The sequence below is a fragment of the Solea solea genome, chromosome 21 (assembly GCF_958295425.1).
Source record: "Solea solea chromosome 21, fSolSol10.1, whole genome shotgun sequence".
Classification (NCBI taxonomy): Eukaryota; Metazoa; Chordata; class Actinopteri; order Pleuronectiformes; family Soleidae; genus Solea; species Solea solea.
Window position 1 is genome coordinate 3,844,370 of NC_081154.1, and position 20,792 is coordinate 3,865,161.

Below are 20,792 nucleotides of genomic sequence, written 5' to 3' on the forward strand. Positions count from 1 at the left end.
TGCATTTATTATTTTTGTTTTTACCATTGACTGCATTTTGGGAAAGACAGGACGCGAGTAAATGACAAATAAATATGATAGAGGTTTATAAAAACATGCATGAACCACAAGAACAGAATAAACATTATTGTAGTGCACTGTTATGAACAGCACAGACAAAATAAACAGGGTTTCATCATGAAAATCTAAATTTTCACCGTGCTTAAGAAGGAACCTCTTTTGCCTGCGACGGTGGAGGAAGTGGTGGCGGGCAGTTTGGCGCTTTCAGTCCAGGCTTTTTCGGCGGGGGCTTTCTGAAGCTGGTCGTCTGAGCCCGAGGTGGGGGCGTGGGCTTAGTGTCCTTGGCTGCTGGGGGCGGAGGAGGCTGCTTGGAAGATACCGATGCTTTGGGTTTGGAGAACTGGACCGTTATGTGCTCGCTTGCCTTGTTTTGTTGGAAGGATCTTGTTGCTGCACAAGAAAATGGGAGAATTAGGACATTTTAGAGTGATTCTTTTTGTTTTATTTTACACAAGTGATGGTAGAAAGGAGTGTTTCAAGCTAAGTAAGGAACTGAATTTGTACAAAATCACATTACATTTTGTTCCTTGACCACAAGCATGTACCAATGATTGGAAAAATTAGATATTCTATATCACATTATTGGGGTTTTCTGTAATTTAAATGCACAACTGCAATTTATTAATAAAGAACTGACGTCATGGTGATAACCTGAACAGATTTGGTGCTGATTGTCCTTGTATAGACTTTTACTGCTGACATTTATTGTACTGCAGGCTGCTTTTTTTGTGGAAAAAAACACTCAATCTTAAAAGCTAAACCATAATCAAATTTTTTTTCTTCTTTACTTTATATCCCAAAATACCACAGTGGGTTTGGCAGTAAAATCCCTGAGAAGAGAAAGACCATCTTCAGACAGTATCCCATGACACATGACTTCAGTTTTGTTGGCAGACATCATCAGTATGAAGTGACTTATGAGGGAAAGTATTTTTCAGCTTCTACCCAGCACTGAAGTAGACGAACAATGACGCATGACCCCACTGGTTGATATTTTGGTCAGTGGTGTGAGACTTCCTGTTTCCTGTGTACATCCTGGTCGCTGCAACCAGTGCTAATTTATTTTCTCTCTGTTGACTTGAACTAACTCTTTTTTTTTTTCTACTTTGTAAGAGGAAAAGGGCAGAAGTAAAGAATCTGTACAGGACATAACAATAGAGCAAGGCAGACAGATAAGGCCCGACTGTGGCCTGAGCAATGAAACAACTGCTGCTGTTGAGTCACTTAAAGTGTGTGTAAATGAACAAAAGGGTCACTCATCACACATCATAGACATAATGCAACCTCTAACCTTAACCACCACAACTAAGTGCTTAACCTTAACCCTTAACCTAAACCCAATTCTAACCTTAACCCAAAAGCCCATTAAATGGCCAAAATGTCCTCACAAAGGTTAGGTTTGTACGTTTTTTTGGGGCCTTACAAAGATATAAATGCACACACAGTGTTTGTACAGAATATTAACATCAATGTTTCGTTCTCAAACCATTTAACAAACATGTAGAGAAGCGACATTTTCACCATTTTGGCCGCAGTTTAACGGCAGACGTAGAAGGAAAGTCCAGGAGGAGAAAGTGCTCAAGACAAGTTAGTGTAAGTATAGTTAGTGGTGTTTTAACAGCATTAATGGTTCAAAGAGCTTAAACAGTGGAGGGAATCCTTAAGATTTCATTACTAATAGGATCTGTCTGAACGTACATTTGCTCAGAGAACTTGGACTTACATTTGGACGGCGATGAGATCACAGATGCTTTGGGAGAGTCTGGAGGTGCCTCCAGAATTGGCTCTAGCTGGCCCTGGTCCGAGCACTGCCTCTGTGTGGGGATCCTGTTCTGATCCAGGTTTGGCGCTGGTCTCGTGGCTCTAGGTGGTGGGGTTGGGATCTGGTTCTCTGCCTCGCTGCAGGCACTGAGAGACGATGATGATGTTGTGATTTGATGTGATTCTGCTTGCGGCTGCTGCTCCACTACAGGGCCACACCACTTGGAGGTGCCACTGCGACTCACAGAGCCAGATTTCACCAGGAAGAAGCTGCTCAGACTGTCCTGAGAGGCTGTGCTGATGGAAAGAAACAGAAAAATGTTCATGTTTTCTCTAAAAAATACTGCAATATAGTCCAGTTGTTGCCATTTGACTACATACCGTAGCTTTAACTCTTCTCCTCTAGCATCACAATATACAGCTTTAATTTTTCCTATTATTAACGGTTACCTGTTTGCCTTGGAGAGAGGAGTGTGATAAGAGGAGGAGGAGGCTGTGGAGGAAGCGGAGGAGACTGATCTGTTCAGTTTCTGCTTCTCTGAGATCAAAGACTGGGCAGTGGGAACAGGAATTGTCACATTTGGAACGTCGGCAACGTCTGGGATCTCAAAGGATACATCTACAACAGAAACAAGAACAGCAAATGCATGTTTACCATGTCGAAGAGACAGTTCCTTATTATGCAGGACAAATATTTGGTGATACTGAGACAATTAAGAACAAAACATCAATGACAGCTCTTGTGGAAAAGAGCTTGCAGTGGCAGCTCTGTGCTAGCCACTGCACCGCCGTGTGGCCTGCTTTAAGGTCTTTCTGGTCTCCTTATCAGAAAAACTACCTGACTAAAATGCCTTAACGTTGATATCACACACATTGAGGCCACATGAGTGCTTAAATACCTTCAGGGAAGAGGACGGAGCTGTGCTGAATAAGAGGCTCAATGACAGTGACCACCTGGACCGAAGACGCTGACGCCATGTCAAACAGAGCAGCTTCACTAAAGACACACAGAGACATTGGTCACACATGTTTCTTCTCATACTCAAGAGGAAAGACAAGCAGGACGAGCAACACGACTAAAGAGATGAGCTGTCGTCACACAGACCCTTCAGTTCTTGGCCAGAGCAGGTTCGGCCCCAGGACGATGGCGATGTTACTGGGCGTCATCTTGTTCACAGCCTGCTTCTCCGACAATAGAGACAGGAACTGGACCAGGTACCTGACAGGTGAAGGAAAGTGTAGAGTGTGAGGATACGTATTTGATGAATTGATGATTTTCAGGAGTACAAGTCCACAGCCAAGGTGACAGCCAAGAGTTAAGTTTTACTTAACTCTTAGCCAGTGTTCCTTAAACATTCACTTATTTCATTTTGATGTGTGGGTGAGTGTATGGGAAAGTTTTACATGTGTTGGACGAATCAAAGTTGAGTAAACCACTCAAAATTCAAAGACAGTGGCGATCAGCAATGTTAGTTTTTGTTTAGATGCTTGGTGTGGAGATTATCAGGAGGTCTTGGGGCAATAAGATGAAAAACACAGTATTTATGCTTTAGGAAATGTGTAAACTGGAGGACGGTTGACCTTCGCACTTATACTTTAGTGCCTATATATTGTTGTGGTGCTAATGTGGCTAATGTTGCTAAACTGTTTTCCAGTTTGACCATAAGGACTTCTGTCTTTGTCCTGGAGCTGGAAAAGACAAGCTACAAACCTCAGGTTGTTGTAGTTTGCACGTGGCAGCTTCTGTAGCAGGACTCTCAATTGCTCCAGCTTCTCTGTCAAGTCTTTCTCCCTGTGAACACAGAGGACAAACTCAAGACACAGACTGGAAGCCAGGACAACATATTTGGAGTGTAGGCGTCATACGTACGCCGCTGTTTTGAACCAGTCATTGCACAGTTCGAAGGTCATCAGAGGCTCGGGCAGTTCGCGGAAGTAAGACTTTAAAGCTCCTGTTATGTCGCCAAAATTAGAGAGAAAGGTCACAGCAGCACTGAATTTAGACAAATCACCCATTTTTCAATAGTTGATGAATGATTCTATTTCTCGTATAAAAAGAATTGTTGACGTTTCTGTACCAGCGACGGCGTGTGGGTCCATGCTGAACTCGCTGTGATCCACTGTCCCTTGATCCAGACAAGACTTCAGCCTCTTCACCACCGAAGCTGCTGCCGCCAGACGAAACAGACCCTTGAAGGGTAAGATGGGAGAAGACAGTCAATGGGCTAATACAGTTCGAATTGACTCCAACACCCTGATTGACCTCAGTACTTCACCTCCATGTAAAACTGTGCACCTTATTGTGTAAGTAAACACAACAACATACCAATCCAGACTCTGAAGCAGGGATGCCAGCTAAAAACTGCCTCCAGCTCAACCCACAAAAGTATACTGGCTATTGATAATTTCACATTTGTCCATTCTGGGAGAGGGATCCTTCTCTGTGGCTCTTCCTGAGGTTTTATTCAAGTAAAACTGGGTTTTTGGGGAGTTGCTCCTTTACTTGAACCCAGGGTCTATGGACGGAGGGTTGCTGAATACACTGAATTTATTGTAAAGCCCACTGTGATTTGCAAACGTTTTACAATATGGATAAAATTGATACGATTTAAACCATGGGTCATGGTCTCCATTTTCATTTGTCCAATATGGGAGGGAGCGAGAGCCAATCACAGCAGACATTGGGTGAGAGACAGAGTACGTCATCGCTGGACAGGTCACCAGTCACCATCACAGGCCACAATCAAGTGTAGACCAATAGTGACGTCACTCCTCAAGAGTGGAGATTTGGCTATTACCTTGTTGTGGTTCACAGACGTCACCTACAACCAGGCTCCATATTGGACGATACTAGCTGTCAATCAAACTGGTGTCCACTGATATGTGTCATATCATCTATTTTGCTCAAATGGGAACATCCATTCATCCACCTTCTAGTGCTTTAGGGTCACGGGGGGGCACTGGTGCCAATCCCAAACAATGCTAACAATGAGAGTTGCCCCCTGGTGGCTATTCAATATATTCTTACTTCTGGTTTGCCCTCAACTGGCAAACACTTTATACACTGTCTATATGGGCCCAATATAGAAATCACATGGGGGGAGAAAAAAGCTGTATACTTGATAATTACATTACGAAGTTAATATTAATCATAAATGAACTGCCTATCAATCACAGTCCTACCTCTTCCTCCATACCCGTCCTGAGCAGCATGTGAATACACTCCTGGATGGGTACAGCAATGTCTCTGCCGCTTTGAGACAAGTGAGACAGCAGACTCTCACCATAGACCTTCTGCTGAGAGACGTTCAGCTTGGAGCCTGTGTAATCGCAGGGAAATGAAGCATGTAGAAATACAACAGTCAAGGTGCAGAACATAAAATGCACAGACACAGGGTTGTAATAATGAAGAGCAAACCTTTTTGACTGTGATTCTCCTTGAGCTCGCTGATGTTTTTGTCCAGGAACTGGTGGGAATCTTTGTGGTATTCTGCTTGGAGCTCAAGAAGCTATAATGGGAGAAAAGAGAAGATGAGTATAATGGGCTGGATGATATGGCCAAAAAAATAAATACATTTTCAAATGAGTCGATACTGATAATTATCGTAAAATGTTAGATGATTAAAGACTGATTTTTGCTCTTGAGTGAATGTCGACATAATTCTCTTAACTGTGTTACAAATATTGTTCTTCCAAAAAGAAGACATAAACAGCCCAAACATGACTCAGCTAAAATGCTCTTGCTGATTTTTATTTACATGTTTTACAGTCTGTGCACAGTGAAGCATGCGATATAAAGGATTTTTGGACCAATACCGATACTGATTCCCATCCCTAAACACGATATATATATTCTTATTTAATTGCTCAGCCCTACAGACGATGGATATACGCATAAACAGCTCTGAGTCTTTGTGTTTACTCCCTGTAAAACCTGCAATAATAATAATAAAAATAAATCACAGCTCACACGAATGAAGTAGTTAGCGTAATCATCTTCTTTGGTCGCAAAATGGTACAGATCTGCAGAGTACTGGTCCTGCAGAAATAAAGAAAATTGAAGAGGAGGGGTCAAGATCAAGGAAACACCACTGACTTCACTCAGGTAGTCAGGGTTCAGTGCGGTCTCACTCAAGGACACAATGTACTCCTTACCTTGATGCTTTCCAACTTCCTCCAAGCTTCCTCCACTTCCTCCCTAAGACCTTCCTGCTTTGCCTGGGGACCATTGCTGGTCTGGCTCCTGGCTCCACACACACACACACACACACACACACACACACACATACACACACAAACACAGAGTGTGTGATATGTGAGAGGATGCATTAAAACACACACACAGCTCTGACTGAAGCTTTTAAAACTCACCTGGTTCTTGCATTGTTCCAGTCCGTTGTGAGCTTTGCAAACTGCTTCTTGTTCCTGAGAATCTCCGGTAAATCATCCTTAAAGGAAAAGAAAAATACGTGTGTGTTTATACATAGATATTGAGTGTATAAATTAAACAGTTACATAGATGTATGTCTGTGTCTGTAACACCAATGTTTATTTGGGATATTGACAGAGAAAACTTTCTTATAACTGCAAAAGTAGTAAAATGCTGAATATGGCTAAAATGGTGCCATCTGGTGGGGAGTAGAAAAAATTATCCCTTCCAAGGCAAAAGCCCAGATTAACAGTCAGATATAATAAATTACATGTATTATGCTTTAAAGGAGGTGAAAAATTGCGATTTGAATGGGTTTCAATGGGACATTTTTTGTGCCTAATGTCATGAGTGTAACACTTGTTTGTACACAGTGTATTTTAGCCTTTAAACTATAAAGTGTATTGTTAGTTCTCTCCTCAGCAGCAGCGGAACCTGGCATTCATACCTCACTGAGTTTGTTAAGCGGCTCTAGGACCTCTCTCTCCAGCTTCATCTCAAATTCAGCCAGCATGTTGGCCAGCATCTTCTCCATGAAACAGCACATCTCCAACACCCTCCTGCCACACACACCCACACAGAGTCAACATCAAGATTAAAATCTTGAGAAAAGCCGTTGAAAGGAAACCTGTGAACAACAACTTCTACAAAAGCCTTCATTGTCACATGAATGTGCAGTAAACAGTGTGGATCCTCTTTTTCCAGTCAGAACTGAAAACCTGAAAACCCTGTGTGATCCTGTCATGAGGTTTTACATGTGACAGCAGTCAACATGAGTCCAAAGTTCAAGTAAAGGGCAGGGATGGATGGATGGATGGATGAATGGATGAAACCTGTCACCTGATGGAGGACTCTGCGTCCAGGTCTTTGAGGCTCTCTGCCATGCTGATGGACAGCAGCATCAGAGGGAGCTTTTTCTGCGAAGAATCAGAAGATCAGCCACCGTTCAAACACTTCCACACAATCCTGCAGAAACAGTAAACGCCTCCGTGTCTAAATACCATTCGTTTTTCAGCCTCCAGCCCCGGCTGACTCTGCATGCAGCCCAGCAGCTTCTTGTGAAGGACCTGCGCCGCCTTTTTGGTCGGCTCCACGCGCTGCTCCACCTTTATTTGCAAATAAAAAAAACACATCATCAGATGAACAAGGTAAAAAAAAACGTATGACATGACATGTATGATGAAGACAATTATTTCTGTGAGCGAGAAAAAAATCATAAATTGTATGTTTATCTAATAAAATGTGAACACAATTTTATAAATTCATGAATTATAACATTGGTTCTGTATCTCTTTGTAGAAATGGGAAAAAAAAGTTAGTTTAATGGAACAAAACAATGGTGCAAAGTCTGTATTGCTATGAAAATGTGATTTATGTCAGTTTAATAGAACGATCTCTCATAGAATAAAGAAAAAGATAATTTTTTTTCTTTTTCTCACCAAGACGATGTCCTCGTGTAGTAGTTCGGTGGCATCCTGTGACCTGTTAGTGAGTTAAAACAAGTACTTAAGACACCTTTGTAAATAATTATTCAGGAAGATTTTCAATATTCAAATGTGACTTTTCTATAATATATAATAGTGCACTGCAAGCTACAGTATAAACTGCAGATTATTGTTCGTTGTGCCAATTAAAACTGTCAAAGAGAGAGAGACGAAGGAGCAGATATATAACAGTTGCATTAAGTTCTAGGATTTATTTCTAGGTAGAAGACGTCACAATCGTTCACAAACATCGTTCTGTTTTATAAAATAAAACCAAAATTGAATAAAATACAAACACAGCGTTAAATATTTAACTTGAATGTACATACTTTTTTAATATGCTTTTTTTTACTATCTAGACTGCTTCTATTCTTTTTCTGATTGCACAAAACCTCTTTATTTCACAACTGTGACAAACAAATATCCTTAAAGAATCCATAAATTCTTTCATCCTAAAGCCCCATTTTTCAAAGATGTGTTGACAGACAGAAGCTAACGGATATTTCAGGCCAAACTGACAAACGACACAGAAACCTAAAGCTGCTGTTGCTGCTGCTGCTGCTAAAGGGAGAGGAAACAGGGTCTGAAGCCACATCACTCTTTCATGTTGATCAAAAAATATGGAGGGAAAAAAAACGATTTAGAACCTTCTTAGTTTTGTGACCCGGCAAAAGGAAACCACACCCAAGGAGCTTCATTACCTCTGAGGTGTCACTTCTTGTTTCCTCCCAAAAACATCTGATGTTTGAAAACAACAAGAGGTGAAATCCCCAACACGCTTAAAGCATGTGCCTGTTTCTTTGTTTGTTTCTCGTTTCATCTTTTACTTTCAATATTGAAAAAAAAGGTTTTAATTCCCCATACTGTACCAAGTGCTTTGTTAAGAAATTTAAATTGTGACTTTAGGTTTAGGCCGAGACAATTTAGGGTCGGTGTTATCTTACAATCAACTCAAATAACAACATTCCATCATAATATATCATAAGTAAGCTATCCACGACGATATCGCCGAAAATTTCAAAGTAAAAGTGTTTGTCTTAACGTGGAACGATGTGTAACATCACAACATATTAATGATGCAAAATAAAATACAAAAAAAACTGAGAAGAAAAGCTAAAATTAAGTCAATAATAACGTGACCACTGCAAATAAAATACCAAACAATCCATTTTAATCAAATATCTAGCGATACTCATGATTATATTCATAATCAATGATTATCTCCTCGATTAATCGAGCACTTGTTTGGTCCATAAATTGATCAGTGTTTCTCAAACCCGGACATGATGATGTTCTCAAATGAAACCTTGTTTTGACCACAAACAAATTCACTTTGAATAATTTCTTTGTTATATGGAGCAAAGAATGCGGAAAATATTCTGATTTAAGAAGCTGAAAAAATTACAAGAAATGTGATTTAATTATTGAAAAACACACGCTCTGTCCATGCCATGATTTCATTGGAACATAACATTAAGTGGTGGGTCACATGTGGGCCACCAGTTTGACACCTCTGCATTAAGGAGGCCTGTAGACACGGTCAAGACGGCCCGCTGAAGGTCAAACTGAGAAACGGTGAAATAAGGTGTCTAGCAACAACACTTTGAATCGTGAAGCAGACGAGCTGCAGCAGCGGCAGTCCTCTGTACCTAATAAAGTGGACGTATATGAACAACTGCTTTCTATTTACAACTGCGTACATACAGCCACAGAGGTGGGACAGCAGAGTAAGAACTGGGGTGAAGTGCTGCTGCTGTGGTGGCGGTAGCTGGAGCACACTTTGCTCTGCTGCAGATGCACGCCATGTATGTTTATTATTAAACCAGAATGCGTCACAGATAGAGGCAGCTTGGCCTACACAGTTTTGCAGTTGCAAACACTGTCACACTCTCAAGATCAGAGAGGCATTCAACTTGTGAAACACTTGTGTAAAGGGAATAGTTTGGGGGGGTTTTGAAGTGTGGTTGACATTTGCGCTCATTGAAATCACACTGAGCAAAGGTTTTCTGACAGCATTAGTACGTTCGAATGTGCCATTTCGTGACTTGAATGTTTGAAATTATTTTGTTCTGATTTATCCAAGTGAAACAAACGTAACAAACGGGGCAGCAGTAAACTAAAGACTTTCCTGCTTTGAGGCTGTGAGCCTGTATGCTTCAAAAAAAATAACAACCCTGCACTTAAGAAGAGGAAATGCTTCAAAGAATCAGTAAAAATCAGAGAAACGCCACACCATAAAGTGTACCAACCATGTGGTAAAACAACCATGGCCTCGTCCACTCAGGCGTGCGAAACCCCAGTGGCGTTCGGCCTGAGGTTTCCCCTCAAAACCCTACTGAGAAGCATGCATCTCTTTTCAAGAGGAAGCAGCGACTGAGGCGCTCTGGCTTCATACACATATATTTGACAACGCTGTACATTTGCAAGAGTCAAAATGAGAACCTGGAAAATTAAGCAGAATTTGACTATTTCCTCAAACTATAGCAGTAGTGGCAGTGAAATGAAAGGCCTCTCTGCAGGATACAGTCATACAGGTTAGCGGTAAAACTGAAAGAAGGCCTCTGAATCTGATGAAAATAGATAAATAAGTGCATGACTAACACAGCTTTAAGGCAAGAGCAGCTGCCACTTTAACAGAAATATTTGAATACCTCCATTACCGACTAATAATATGACTGCTGCTGTAAAACTTGAGTCAAATCAAAACTAGATTTGAGTTAAACTGTCATGATTTCTTCTTTCAAAAGTTACTTAGTCCCACGCAAATATATTCACAATTGGGTCTTCAGATAGATATTCCAGATAGTGCGAGTCTGTGTTTTCATGTTATTTGCATGGATGTCGGGGACGGACTGTGGATTTAAACCTTTTCAAATACTTGTAATTTCACTTTTACAGCTTTACAAAGCAGAGCAGAAGTAAAAGCAGGAGGCAGAAGATGATAAACAAAAGGCAGGACACAGAGCGGACAGGCAGTTTGCATTATTATAAACGATGTAGGAGTAGGTACCAGAGAGCCTTCCTCAAACTAGGCAGAGTTTGGTTTAAAGTGACACATTAAACACGTCTTTAAAAACACAACTTCCGATGTGATGCGTAACCTACATCTACTCTTGAATAAAATAAAGCGACCTGGACGACAGAAAACCTTCACAGACGCTGAGGCACTTACTTTGCGGTCGAGCTGAGGTGCTTCAGGATGCTCAGAGACTGCCACATTTCTGCACTACACCGCACGTTCCACCTGTCCACCTCCGTCCACCTCCGTCCTCACACAGCGTCCTGGTCTGAACTCGTCCTCGCCTGAGTCCAGCTTGAGCTACTTCATCTGTAGAAGAGAAGAGAAGGTCCAGGCCTGTGTGGTCGGCAGGTTTTTGAGTGCGTGTTTTGGTCGTCAGTTTTCGTTCTTGTTTCAGGGGGAGTGAGCTCTGAAGTAACTCCTAACAAGTCAGCGAATGAGGAAGTTGCACAGATGAAGTGCAAGTTGTCAGGGGGAAGAGAGATGTTTTTTTTTTTTGTGTGTCAGGTTTTAGCCTGTGCAGATGCTCCACTACATGTTTCCAAAGACGAGGCCGAGCAATTTAAAATGGGTGTGAGGACGGAGAATTTTGATGCCATTCTAGGAATACTTAAGAGAGGCTAAGTATCAACTGAAGTTCTTTTCATTTACCCAGTTCTGTGCCACTGCTTTCTTCATAAATGATACTTTGCCTCTTGAAATATCCTCCAGGAAGACTGTGGTTAGTTTGCACTTCTGTAAATAATAACCGTGTGTGTGCTAAAGAGGTAAAAGGATATGAAAAGAGGAAACTGTCAGACTCTTGCCCCGACAGTATTGTTTTTCCTCCACACCGTTGAATGTCGGAAGAAATTTTGATTTTATTTTGATTTTGTTCCTGTTTGTCGGCGGCGCATTCCTCTGTCAGATTAGGTGTTTTTCTTTCTTTCTAATTTTTTGGTTTTATTCAACTTTTTTTTGGATCTGCAATAACAGATCTTTGGCCAGTTTGGGTCAGCAGAACAAATGTTGATCAGTGTTTGTTTCAAAGTATTATTTTAGAAAAAAAATGCCTCTTCTCTGTCAAACAAAATTCTCTGATTATACATGGCATTATGAAATCACAGTAGTTGGAGGCTTCATATGAACAATAACATTTGTCTCAAGTCAGTGGTTTGGGGATAGAGGGGACAAAATGCTTCATTCAAAAATTAGAGTTATATAAAATACAATTTACTAGAAAAACCCACATTAGGTTAAAAATAATCAAATTAAATACCTGAATTACCAGTCTTGTAATGTTTCATTAAAGAGTTACAAAAATGTTAATTTTTGGTAAGTTTTTTTGTTTTTCCACAGGTTGTTGTTGTTGTTTTAGGTCTGATTTCTACAGTTTATATGATATTTACAAAGTATTGAGGTTAAGGAGTCTTCACATAATAAAAAGCCTCGATACCTGATGTTCACCAGAGACGCTGATTCGGGCAGTGGAGCGGACTCTACCCTCAAACGTTCAAGTGGGAGTTAATGCTGGTTGAACGGTGGCATCTAGTGGTGACATTTCCTAAACGCAAACAGGTCACAAACAAAAAAACTTTACACTTGAAAATTAAACACATCAGTCTCTTATGTCAGTGAATTTATTTTTAAAAATGATTTCAAATACATTGATGGAAAATGTATGACATTTATTTTTCCTTCTATGGCTAAAGCACTCTCACTTTGTGTATGTTTTTTTTTCCTTTTCTATGAGATACTTCCATGATATAGGGAATCTGGTTTTTACCTGATTAAGACATTTCCAAAGAAAGTCACCAACCACTGAGTATCCAGGTCATTATGCTGTACATCTGTGCAGTGTGAATAATAGAAATGCCCTGCAGTATTTCCTGTCTCTGTAAGATCGCCGAAGGTCTGTCACAGGAGAGGAGTCGAGGTGTCTGAGCATTTTTTGAGACTTATTACCGGAGTGAAGAAAAAACAAAACAAAAACAAAATACTAAACTGAGTGAGTGTAGGTGGTTTAATTACAGGAGAAAAGTTGAATGGTCTTGTGTAAACTTTGAAAAAGGCAATAGAAGTCATCTCTCCTATAGACGTAGCGAGGTTCTTGTTAGAAACGGGGCAAGGCCACAAGTCACTGAGACAGTTTGAGGCTACGCTTTTCAGCAAGAAAAAAAAAGAAGGTATTTAAGCGCTAGAAACTCATGATTCAAGGCAATTTAAGTATAATATTCCTGGTGCTTTGCGTGAAGGATTCTAAAACACACCACTAAATTAACAGCAATAGGTTCAAAAGAATGAAGGGAAAATTTAGGGGGGGACGGGGACCCAAAAGCCATGAGAGAAACTTCACATCAACTACAGTTTAAATTTATTGTCATAGCTACAACAGCTAATTCTTCCATCTCTGAAAACTGTGGCCCAAAAACAAGACAGAACAGAGAGAAATTACAATAATTTTGGTTTGCATAATGATAATGTATCTGTTAAGTGGCAGTAAATAATAGGTCTTTTTTATATATATATCCCAAACAAAATACTCAACCAAATAGTATATTTTTTATTATCTTAGATTCACCTCTGATAAGTATAGTTCTCTCTCAGTCTCACAAATCAGGTAAAGATAAGTAAAGCACCAAGGGAAAAACTCATGCACACCGACTGTAATACCTGTTCAGTTGCTGCGTAAACTTGACTTACGGTAACTTTATGAAAAATGTATGAATAGAAAGGAATGGAAATAACTTCAGCAGCTTTAGAATTAAAACCCTGGTGGTTGAGGAAGAGTAAAGAGGAAGTGAAGCACTTGGAAAACCTGCGATTGTCTCCTTGAAATTTCTGTAATTTTAAAGAAAACTAGAGGCATTCCAAATGTTGCATTCCTCTTTGTCTCCACCCGTTTCCCCCCCCAGTCCTGACCACACAGTCATGGAAGCCCCTCTGATTTGAAAAAGGGGGAACAGGAGTTCAGGATCATCCCCCGATCTCCCATCACTTGCATTGGTCCCTTCCCCGTCCTCTTCCTCTCTCCATTTCTCTGAGACTGAAGTGCATGATGAAGCTTACAGATGGAGGATTAGCGCTTTCCTTTGGCTTCTTCGGCATCTTTTTCAGCTGTTTTTTTTTTAATATAAAAACATATCAAATTTAAATCCTTCAAATAGCCCAAACTTACAGAACAAGTCTTGAATTAACCAATATGGTTTCTCACCTTTCCTGGTGTCATCTCTCTTCTTAGCTGCATCCTCCCTCTGTTTCTTGATGATAGCCAGCCTGGCCAGGTCAGCCTTGGCCTGGTCAGTCTTCCCCTCCGAGTGGAGCTTCATGTAGCGTTCCTTTGATTTCTGCTTCTCTATCTCTTCTCTGAGAGAACAGAAATGAATTCACATGAAATAAAGCAAGGCCTTGCAACATAAAATAGAAAAGAAAACATGGTCACAAGTTATGGTTTTAATTTTAGAAGCTCTGGCTTTTCTGAGTCACTGATGCTTCTCCCATAAATATTAGGTTTTCATTTTAAAACAGCATAAAAAAGATATTTGTTCAGGCAACAGTTTTAGCTCCTGGGACCCCTTTCTCAAAACCCCAGTTCTGTGTGGATAAAAAAGCCGACATAATACAAAACTTAAACTGGTCCTTGTGTATGCAGAGCCGTAACCTAACTAAATATGCATTCATCCATTCAGAGTAAAACAGGAAGACAATTCTCCACTCTGCTGTTTGTTTGTTTCAGTGTATTACTTACAAGAAACAACAATGGTGAAGAGTAGAGGAAAGACAGATGACATATGTTTCCAGGGCAGAATTCAAGTGTTTTTAAACAAAAACAAAAGTGGTACGGATGTAGTAGGAGACATTGAGTGACACATACCTCTCTCTGCGAGACAGCTCTTTGGGAGCATTCTCGTCTATTTCGGTCACCTTCTTGTTCTTCTGAGACACACGGTTTGGATTCTCAATCTCTATAAGCCCCTCCACACCATTTCTCCTCTTGAACTGAAACAAAAACAAATAAAAATTCTCATTTACACCCGATGAATCAGGAAAATAACTCCAGAGAGTGACACAGCTAGAAAACAGATGCCAGTCTCACCTGCTACTGTGGCAGTAAATGTTTTTAGACATCTGATGAATGTAAACATACACTGCACTAAATTGACAGCGACAGTCCATTTCAACAAGGTTAAACTTTTTTAAAGATTTTTTTTTGGTGTAGCGTAGGTTGTTTCATGTCGGAAAGTAAAGACATTTTTCTAGAAAGACCCAACAAAGAGACAGAGGTTCTTCATACAATGTGTACAGATGTCAGTCTTTCTGCCAGGACATCCAGTCCAGACTGTTTTGGTGTTGTTTGAAATTGAAACTTAGGATGTGAGAGATTTGTTTTCCTTCTGCTGTGACTTTTTCTTGCCTGAAGCATTTCCATAGTGCTTCCGCTTACAGCTACAGCAGAGCTCTTCATTTTCAGAATAAATTTGTGTGAAAGAACTCTTTGTGGTAATCAAGTGATTACTGGAGGGAAAGTAGGCATAAAGGTTGGTGCAAGCTGAATCACAGAATAGTGAAATTCACATAAAGCAGTAGGAAATTGATGGATAATCACTGAGAATTATAAACTCTTGTCACACTCACCTCGGAGTCTTCATCACTGCTGCTCTCTTCCTCAGACTCGGCAGAGCTCTCTTTTTCTGCATTGGGATTTGCTTCCTGTTTATATACACAACAAATCACACCTGATGAGATCTGTTATTAAAACCACAGTAAACTGCCATGAAAAGTTATTTTCACTCACCAACTCCCTCTGTGCCTTCATCTGTCGGTCAATCTCCTCAGGGTTGCTGAACTGCTTTCCTCGGCCCTTGTGGCCCTTTTTTCCTGCAACACAGTTCAGAGGTGTCACTTGCAAATAAACCGTCTTCAAGCCATTACATCATCAATGGTTTGGCCAGGTTTGTGCGTTAGTCTGTCTGGCAGCACAACTCAAAAACAAAAAAATGTAAGCGAAATTTTATTTTTGATTGTTCTATATCAATTTAAAATACAAACACACATTTCAGATTTTACACAAATTGTTCCCCCCCTATTTACATATAGGATTGAATAAAGTGCCTTAACTCATGAAGTTACAATGTACAGCATTTTCAATACAGCTGGATGTGTATGTTATGGTCACACTAGCTTATGTATGGTGGGCACAAATACAACATGAACAATGCAATCGAATTAGACCATGAATAAATACTACTACTTTAACTATTTAGTCTGTGATGACGATTGAACAGTGCACATTTAGGATGGTCACCAATATCAGTCAGATACTGGTCAATATGTAAAATTCCAAAAGTCTTATGTATCGCATTATTCAGTATGCACAGGGGGTAAAAATGTAACTAAAAATCAGCAAACGCATTTTAGCTGAGTGACGTTTGAATAATGTGATTTCTCCTTAATGACTCGGCACAAATGTTTTGTGTTTTTCAGCTTCATAGTTGGTCTAAATACTAATATGGACTAATATCGGAATGGAAAAGTGGCATCGTCCCATCTGTAATTTAAACACTGACAAGTGTTGCTGTTCTTGTGTCCAGTCCTTACGTGTGAACACACACAGGTGGTCGGTTGGTGTATTTACAGATCCACACATTAAAAAAAAACGCAAAACATTTACGAGTATTTGATGATGACGTACGCCAACCAACAGGGAAGAAAATAAATGTTAACATACACTTTGTAGTCAGCGAATGCTATCTCTGTGCACATGGTATTGGCGGTTACTGACCAAACATTTCAAACGAATGTACGTGTTAAAATAACATCAATTAATAGTGACTTTCATGTGAAGTCATGCATTAACAATAGCTACGTTTAGCGCGCCTTTCTCTGGTCGCTCTCGAAACAAAAAAAATACGACATTGTTAACCGGTTAGCATGCTACAAGCTACGCATGCGAGAGTTCAACCGGAATTCACGCTAGCCACCACAGAGTTAGCTTGCTAAACATTAGCGTGTTACATTAATTGTAATATCGACACTCACCGCCTCGGGGCATTATTATGATTCAAAAGTGGCGACGGCGACACCGAAGAAGTCCTCTGTTGTGTCACGGAATACCTCGACCGTCGCGTAGACAAGAGCGGCTGTTTTTTTAAGTGCTGGAAGAAAAGGCTAGCTACGAGTACTTCGTGTCTCCCGCTGACGCAAACGTCGAAATGTTGCTGCGCTCGCTCACTCGTGGCTATCTGCGCACGCGCAGTCCTGGAGTCAGGACCGTTGAACAAATCACAGGGTCACTTTATTAGGTACACATGTTGTAACGTATCAGCTCATCCAGGGTTGTTTTACAACTTACTGAATGTGATCCTTAAAAGACTACAGGTTTAAAAGTAAATACCAACTCAATTTGTTGACAAAATGCTTTTGCCGAATACATATATTTAATTTATATACTGTATACTCTGTTCTATATTTGTAGTCTTACCAGTCAACATCCTTCTACATTGTGCATTCACAGATGTGAAATGAAGATGAAAACATATCCCCACTGTGGGACTAATAGAGTCTTATCTTACAGTATCTTATATTAATGACAAAGCAGCAGTAGACCTGCTGATGTTCAATCAGAATGAGGAAAGGTGCTTTAACTGCTTTTGAACAATGTATTATGTGTTTTGTTAGCTGTTGTTTTTTTAACAAATTCATTTTGCATCATAGATACGTTTGTTTTTTATTATTATTGTGAACTAAATATTATTGCATTTTAAAACACTTTTATTTTGAAATTCTCACTTCAAAACGAACACTAAAGTGGACCAAAGTGTTGTACAGAATAGATATAGAATAGATAAAATACAGACTACATAAAATACATAAAAGCTCACATAAAATACACATAAGAAAAGGAATAAAAATGCCATATATTTTTAAAAATAAATTTTTAAGCTCATATCGCCCACTCTTACTGAACAGTTGCATTTACTGACCAGACTAGACGCTCAGTGGCCCCCAGGTCATTTCAGTTTGAGTTCGGGACACAATAAAACTGCTGTTTTCTTTCAAATGACTGTGTTTTATTCATAACCTCAATACCAACATATACAAAGGTCAGTCAGTACTTTCCATACAGATGTAAGTTTTGTCTTCAAGTTTATTGAGATAGAACTCAAAAGACAGCAGAACAAAACTACTAAATCTGATAACATTAGAATCAGATTCCACATCATCAGTTCGGTTTACCAAAATTAGGTCACACTGAACTGCCATCAAAGAAAGCCTTTTTTAATTTATTGCTGTGATCAGTGTTGCTTTAGCACTGAGCTTTACTTGCTTTGATGCATCATATGCCGTCTTTTAACATCTGATTTCAGTCAAATAAATATGAGCGTGGTACTTAAAAAAGGTAGAAAACAAGATGGATTTTTTTTTTAAACATCAATATAATAAACGCAAAACTATAATACAAAAAGAGGACTAAGAATATTGTCAATTCATGCAGGAATCAGGTCAGATCCGTCAATGTTGACTCTTTAATTCGTCCACTTCCTTCTCCATCATGTGGTACTCCACTGTCGTCTCTGTCAACTAAAAAAGAGAAAAAAAATAACATCAGTTATGTAATATCTCCACCTTTAACCACTGGAGTTGTCACAAAGTATAGATTTGCAGTGTGATAAACTATCTCTGATAGTGTTGTATAAATGCATTGTTGACATAAAAACGAACCAAACATAATCAGTGTACTATAAAGCATGATGAAAGCTCCCACCATGTCCATGAGGAGTTCAATCTTCAGTTTCAGGAGGTTGTTTTCTTCCTCCAGTTGTGCATTTCTTTTCTTAAGCCGCCGCAATTCCCTACCAGAGGTATTCCCACCAGATTCTGTTTCAACAAACAAAAAACTATTACGTGAGCACCTATGGCAACAACTGCCACCGCTCAAGTCACTCTTTGGAAAAAAAAAAAAAAAGGTTAGTACCTGATACCCACTGTCCCTCTTCAAACTTCCAGCTCAGGCCTCCGATGTTCATTGCAGGAGGCCCATACTCAAGACCCAGCTCGATTTCTCTTGTGGAGCGATCCAGCTACATGAGATGAGGAGGCAAAACACGTTGTACCATCTATGCATTATGTAAACAATGTGGTGTCTTAGCTGAAAACCTACCACTACTAACTATCACACCTGCATTCATATGTAGGAGAGCACTTTGATATGTGCTATACAAATCAAATACAATTTGTTTGTTATATGGGTGTATACCTATGATTGTTCCGGGACTGTGTTTATTATTCAGCAGATACTGTAAACTCACCGTGTGGAGGCTTGACAGTGATGCGGATTTGCGAGGCGGTATCTTCTTTGGACTGAATGTGTTTCCAAAGATCGGCATCTTGAGTGACTTTTTAAGGTCCTGTACAAAATTGGTGTTTCAACAATAACAGGCATTAGCATGTGAGTTAACAGCATCACCTAGCCACAGTTTATGTTTATCATTTAGGAGGGTTTGCTGGCAGGAACTTTGTGAATATTAGCTCACAGCAGCCTTAGAATAAGCCATTTTGTATGAACTTTCAGAAATGGCCTCGCTTTACAGAGGTGGCGATCTTGCTCTGCCATGTTTCTACAGCAGCAAAAACCAGCCAGAGCTTGTGTTTTGCACTTTGAATGATGCTTACTACATAAACGACGAAGAGAGATGTCCATTTTGGGATGCAAAGGCCACCGTAGTTCTGCAATGCACTTGGGAACGGGAGGGGTGAGCTGAGATCGCATATATACGCGCCGCTTTACTGTTGACGGTGGGTAGGTATAATGCTTAGTGCCGGAGATGGCTGTTGGAGGTGTGGTGGAGGAGTCATGTTCCTGCGCTCAACGTGACAGACTGGAATCAAACTGAAAAATGTTGAACTGTAGACCAGTTAAAAAGACTTAACAATCCTAAAAAAACATGCTTTAATCAGCAGCTGAACTCGCATAAATGCGTCACTTTACTATTGACGGTGGGTAGGTGTAACGTTTAGTGCCAGAGAACTGATTCTAATGATTCAGAGTGTGTGTCGCATATAAAATGCCAGTTTTGTGAAGTTGTACTATGACTGGAAGTATAGTAATGGAAATCGACGTGCCTGATACCACACAGAGAAGCATCGAGCTGTGCCAAGCCGAGTCGTGCTAGAACTGTACAGTGGAAAAGCGTCATAATTCTAAAACTAAATTTTAACTTAACAACCTATGGGAGAAGCATAACATGTAGTTAGAGCTCGGCCAGTGGTTTGCCCACGATATACTCACAAGAATAGCTGTAATTAAGTAGAACGGTTTACAATTTCATTGTTTCAACACACACACACACAGCACTGTTTTTAAAATATAAAATATCAAACAGAAAATAGTAATTCAAAAAGTAAAAAAACAAATACTGAACAAATTTTCTCTCTTAAATTTAATGCCAAAACAAATACCACTACCAACCAACTATGGCTGTAAAAGGTAAGCTCCTTTTCATACAGCCACTTAAAAGGGGATCAAAGTCTTATTCTCAACCGATTAGCAATTAGCAAGGCATCAGTATCACTAGATCTCATATGGGAAGCACACACACTAACTGGCTGTGATCAAATACTTCTTATATTAGCGGCTAATTAGCAATCGTGAAACATTTAACATTAATAAAATATTTCCAAACGACCTACACAGGTCTACTAGCCCTGTGTGCTACGCTAGCACTAGCTAGGTGTGGCTACTACTCATATCTGACCTTCAATTGAAACTCTCGACTTCTTCAAAGGCTGGTTAGTAGTTGATGAATCAGTTAGAATAACCAACTAATGTATTTACCTCCATACAGTCTACTTGTGTAATTTCTTTAAAGTGGTGGCAGGAATTGTTTTCTTCCCCCAAAACAATTGTTGCTTCTGCGCATGTGGGACTGTTCCATTAGAACTAAAACGACAACTGTGAAATATGGCATGGCTTACACTAGGTACTAATTCAAGATCAATTTCAAACAACAACAGGTTAAATGTATTTTTAAATAAACTCAGCCGCCGAATCCTCTATTTA

The 20,792-nt window shown here is 39.9% G+C and overlaps 3 protein-coding genes across 5 annotated transcripts; all 3 read right to left on the reverse strand.

Moving 5' to 3' along the window:
* Window positions 1-69: 69 nt before the first annotated feature.
* sh3bp1 (SH3-domain binding protein 1) lies at window positions 70-12,318 on the reverse strand. Of its 2 annotated transcripts, XM_058620605.1 has the most exons (19): window positions 12,189-12,318; window positions 10,907-11,062; window positions 7,690-7,732; window positions 7,252-7,356; window positions 7,091-7,167; window positions 6,699-6,810; window positions 6,193-6,269; window positions 5,977-6,064; window positions 5,792-5,860; window positions 5,240-5,330; window positions 5,005-5,141; window positions 3,900-4,011; window positions 3,692-3,773; window positions 3,533-3,613; window positions 2,927-3,040; window positions 2,721-2,818; window positions 2,272-2,440; window positions 1,784-2,118; window positions 70-450 (listed from the first exon to the last, which is right to left on the reverse strand). In XM_058620605.1, the coding sequence occupies exons 2-19, from the start codon at window positions 10,951-10,953 to the stop codon at window positions 203-205; spliced, it is 2,085 nt and encodes a 694-aa protein (XP_058476588.1). In that variant the 5' UTR covers window positions 10,954-11,062; window positions 12,189-12,318; the 3' UTR covers window positions 70-202. The 2 variants fall into 2 exon arrangements, with proteins under 2 accessions (XP_058476588.1, XP_058476589.1); XM_058620606.1 differs by lacking the exon at window positions 70-450 and having other exon boundaries at window positions 1,790-2,113.
* Window positions 12,319-12,356: 38 nt separating this feature from the next.
* Window positions 12,357-16,963, reverse strand: pdap1a (pdgfa associated protein 1a). Its single transcript, XM_058620611.1, has 6 exons — window positions 16,772-16,963; window positions 15,528-15,610; window positions 15,368-15,442; window positions 14,607-14,731; window positions 13,947-14,098; window positions 12,357-13,849 (listed from the first exon to the last, which is right to left on the reverse strand). Exons 1-6 carry the CDS (start codon window positions 16,782-16,784, stop codon window positions 13,812-13,814), a joined length of 486 nt encoding a protein of 161 aa, XP_058476594.1. The 5' UTR covers window positions 16,785-16,963; the 3' UTR covers window positions 12,357-13,811.
* An 898-nt stretch (window positions 16,964-17,861) lies between these two features.
* cby1 (chibby homolog 1 (Drosophila)) lies at window positions 17,862-20,716 on the reverse strand. 2 transcript variants are annotated; one of them, XM_058621144.1, is made up of 5 exons: window positions 20,568-20,716; window positions 19,042-19,140; window positions 18,708-18,813; window positions 18,498-18,610; window positions 17,862-18,313 (listed from the first exon to the last, which is right to left on the reverse strand). In XM_058621144.1, the coding sequence occupies exons 1-5, from the start codon at window positions 20,571-20,573 to the stop codon at window positions 18,245-18,247; spliced, it is 393 nt and encodes a 130-aa protein (XP_058477127.1). In that variant the 5' UTR covers window positions 20,574-20,716; the 3' UTR covers window positions 17,862-18,244. The 2 variants fall into 2 exon arrangements, with proteins under 2 accessions (XP_058477127.1, XP_058477128.1); XM_058621145.1 differs by having other exon boundaries at window positions 20,488-20,641.
* Between the last annotated feature and the right edge of the window lie 76 nt (window positions 20,717-20,792).

Excerpts from the sequence above, each read along its gene's own strand:
- pdap1a (XM_058620611.1), bottom strand. Across the intron at positions 15,443-15,527 it reads TGAAGGCACAGAGGGAGTTG|GAAGCAAATCCCAATGCAGA; the intron begins GTGAGTGAAAAT and ends GTATATAAACAG. Across the intron at positions 14,732-15,367 it reads GCAGTGATGAAGACTCCGAG|TTCAAGAGGAGAAATGGTGT; the intron begins GTGAGTGTGACA and ends TTTTTGTTTCAG.
- sh3bp1 (XM_058620605.1), bottom strand. The coding sequence starts at position 10,953 with ATGTGGCAGTCTCTGAGCATCCTGAAGCACCTCAGCTCGACCGCAAA. Across the intron at positions 3,614-3,691 it reads GACTGGTTCAAAACAGCGGC|GGAGAAAGACTTGACAGAGA; the intron begins GTACGTATGACG and ends CTGTGTTCACAG. Across the intron at positions 2,441-2,720 it reads CTCCGTCCTCTTCCCTGAAG|ATGTATCCTTTGAGATCCCA; the intron begins GTATTTAAGCAC and ends TTTCTGTTGTAG.
- cby1 (XM_058621144.1), bottom strand. Across the intron at positions 18,814-19,041 it reads CACTGTCAAGCCTCCACACG|CTGGATCGCTCCACAAGAGA; the intron begins GTGAGTTTACAG and ends CATCTCATGTAG. Across the intron at positions 18,611-18,707 it reads AGAGGGACAGTGGGTATCAG|AATCTGGTGGGAATACCTCT; the intron begins GTACTAACCTTT and ends TTGTTGAAACAG.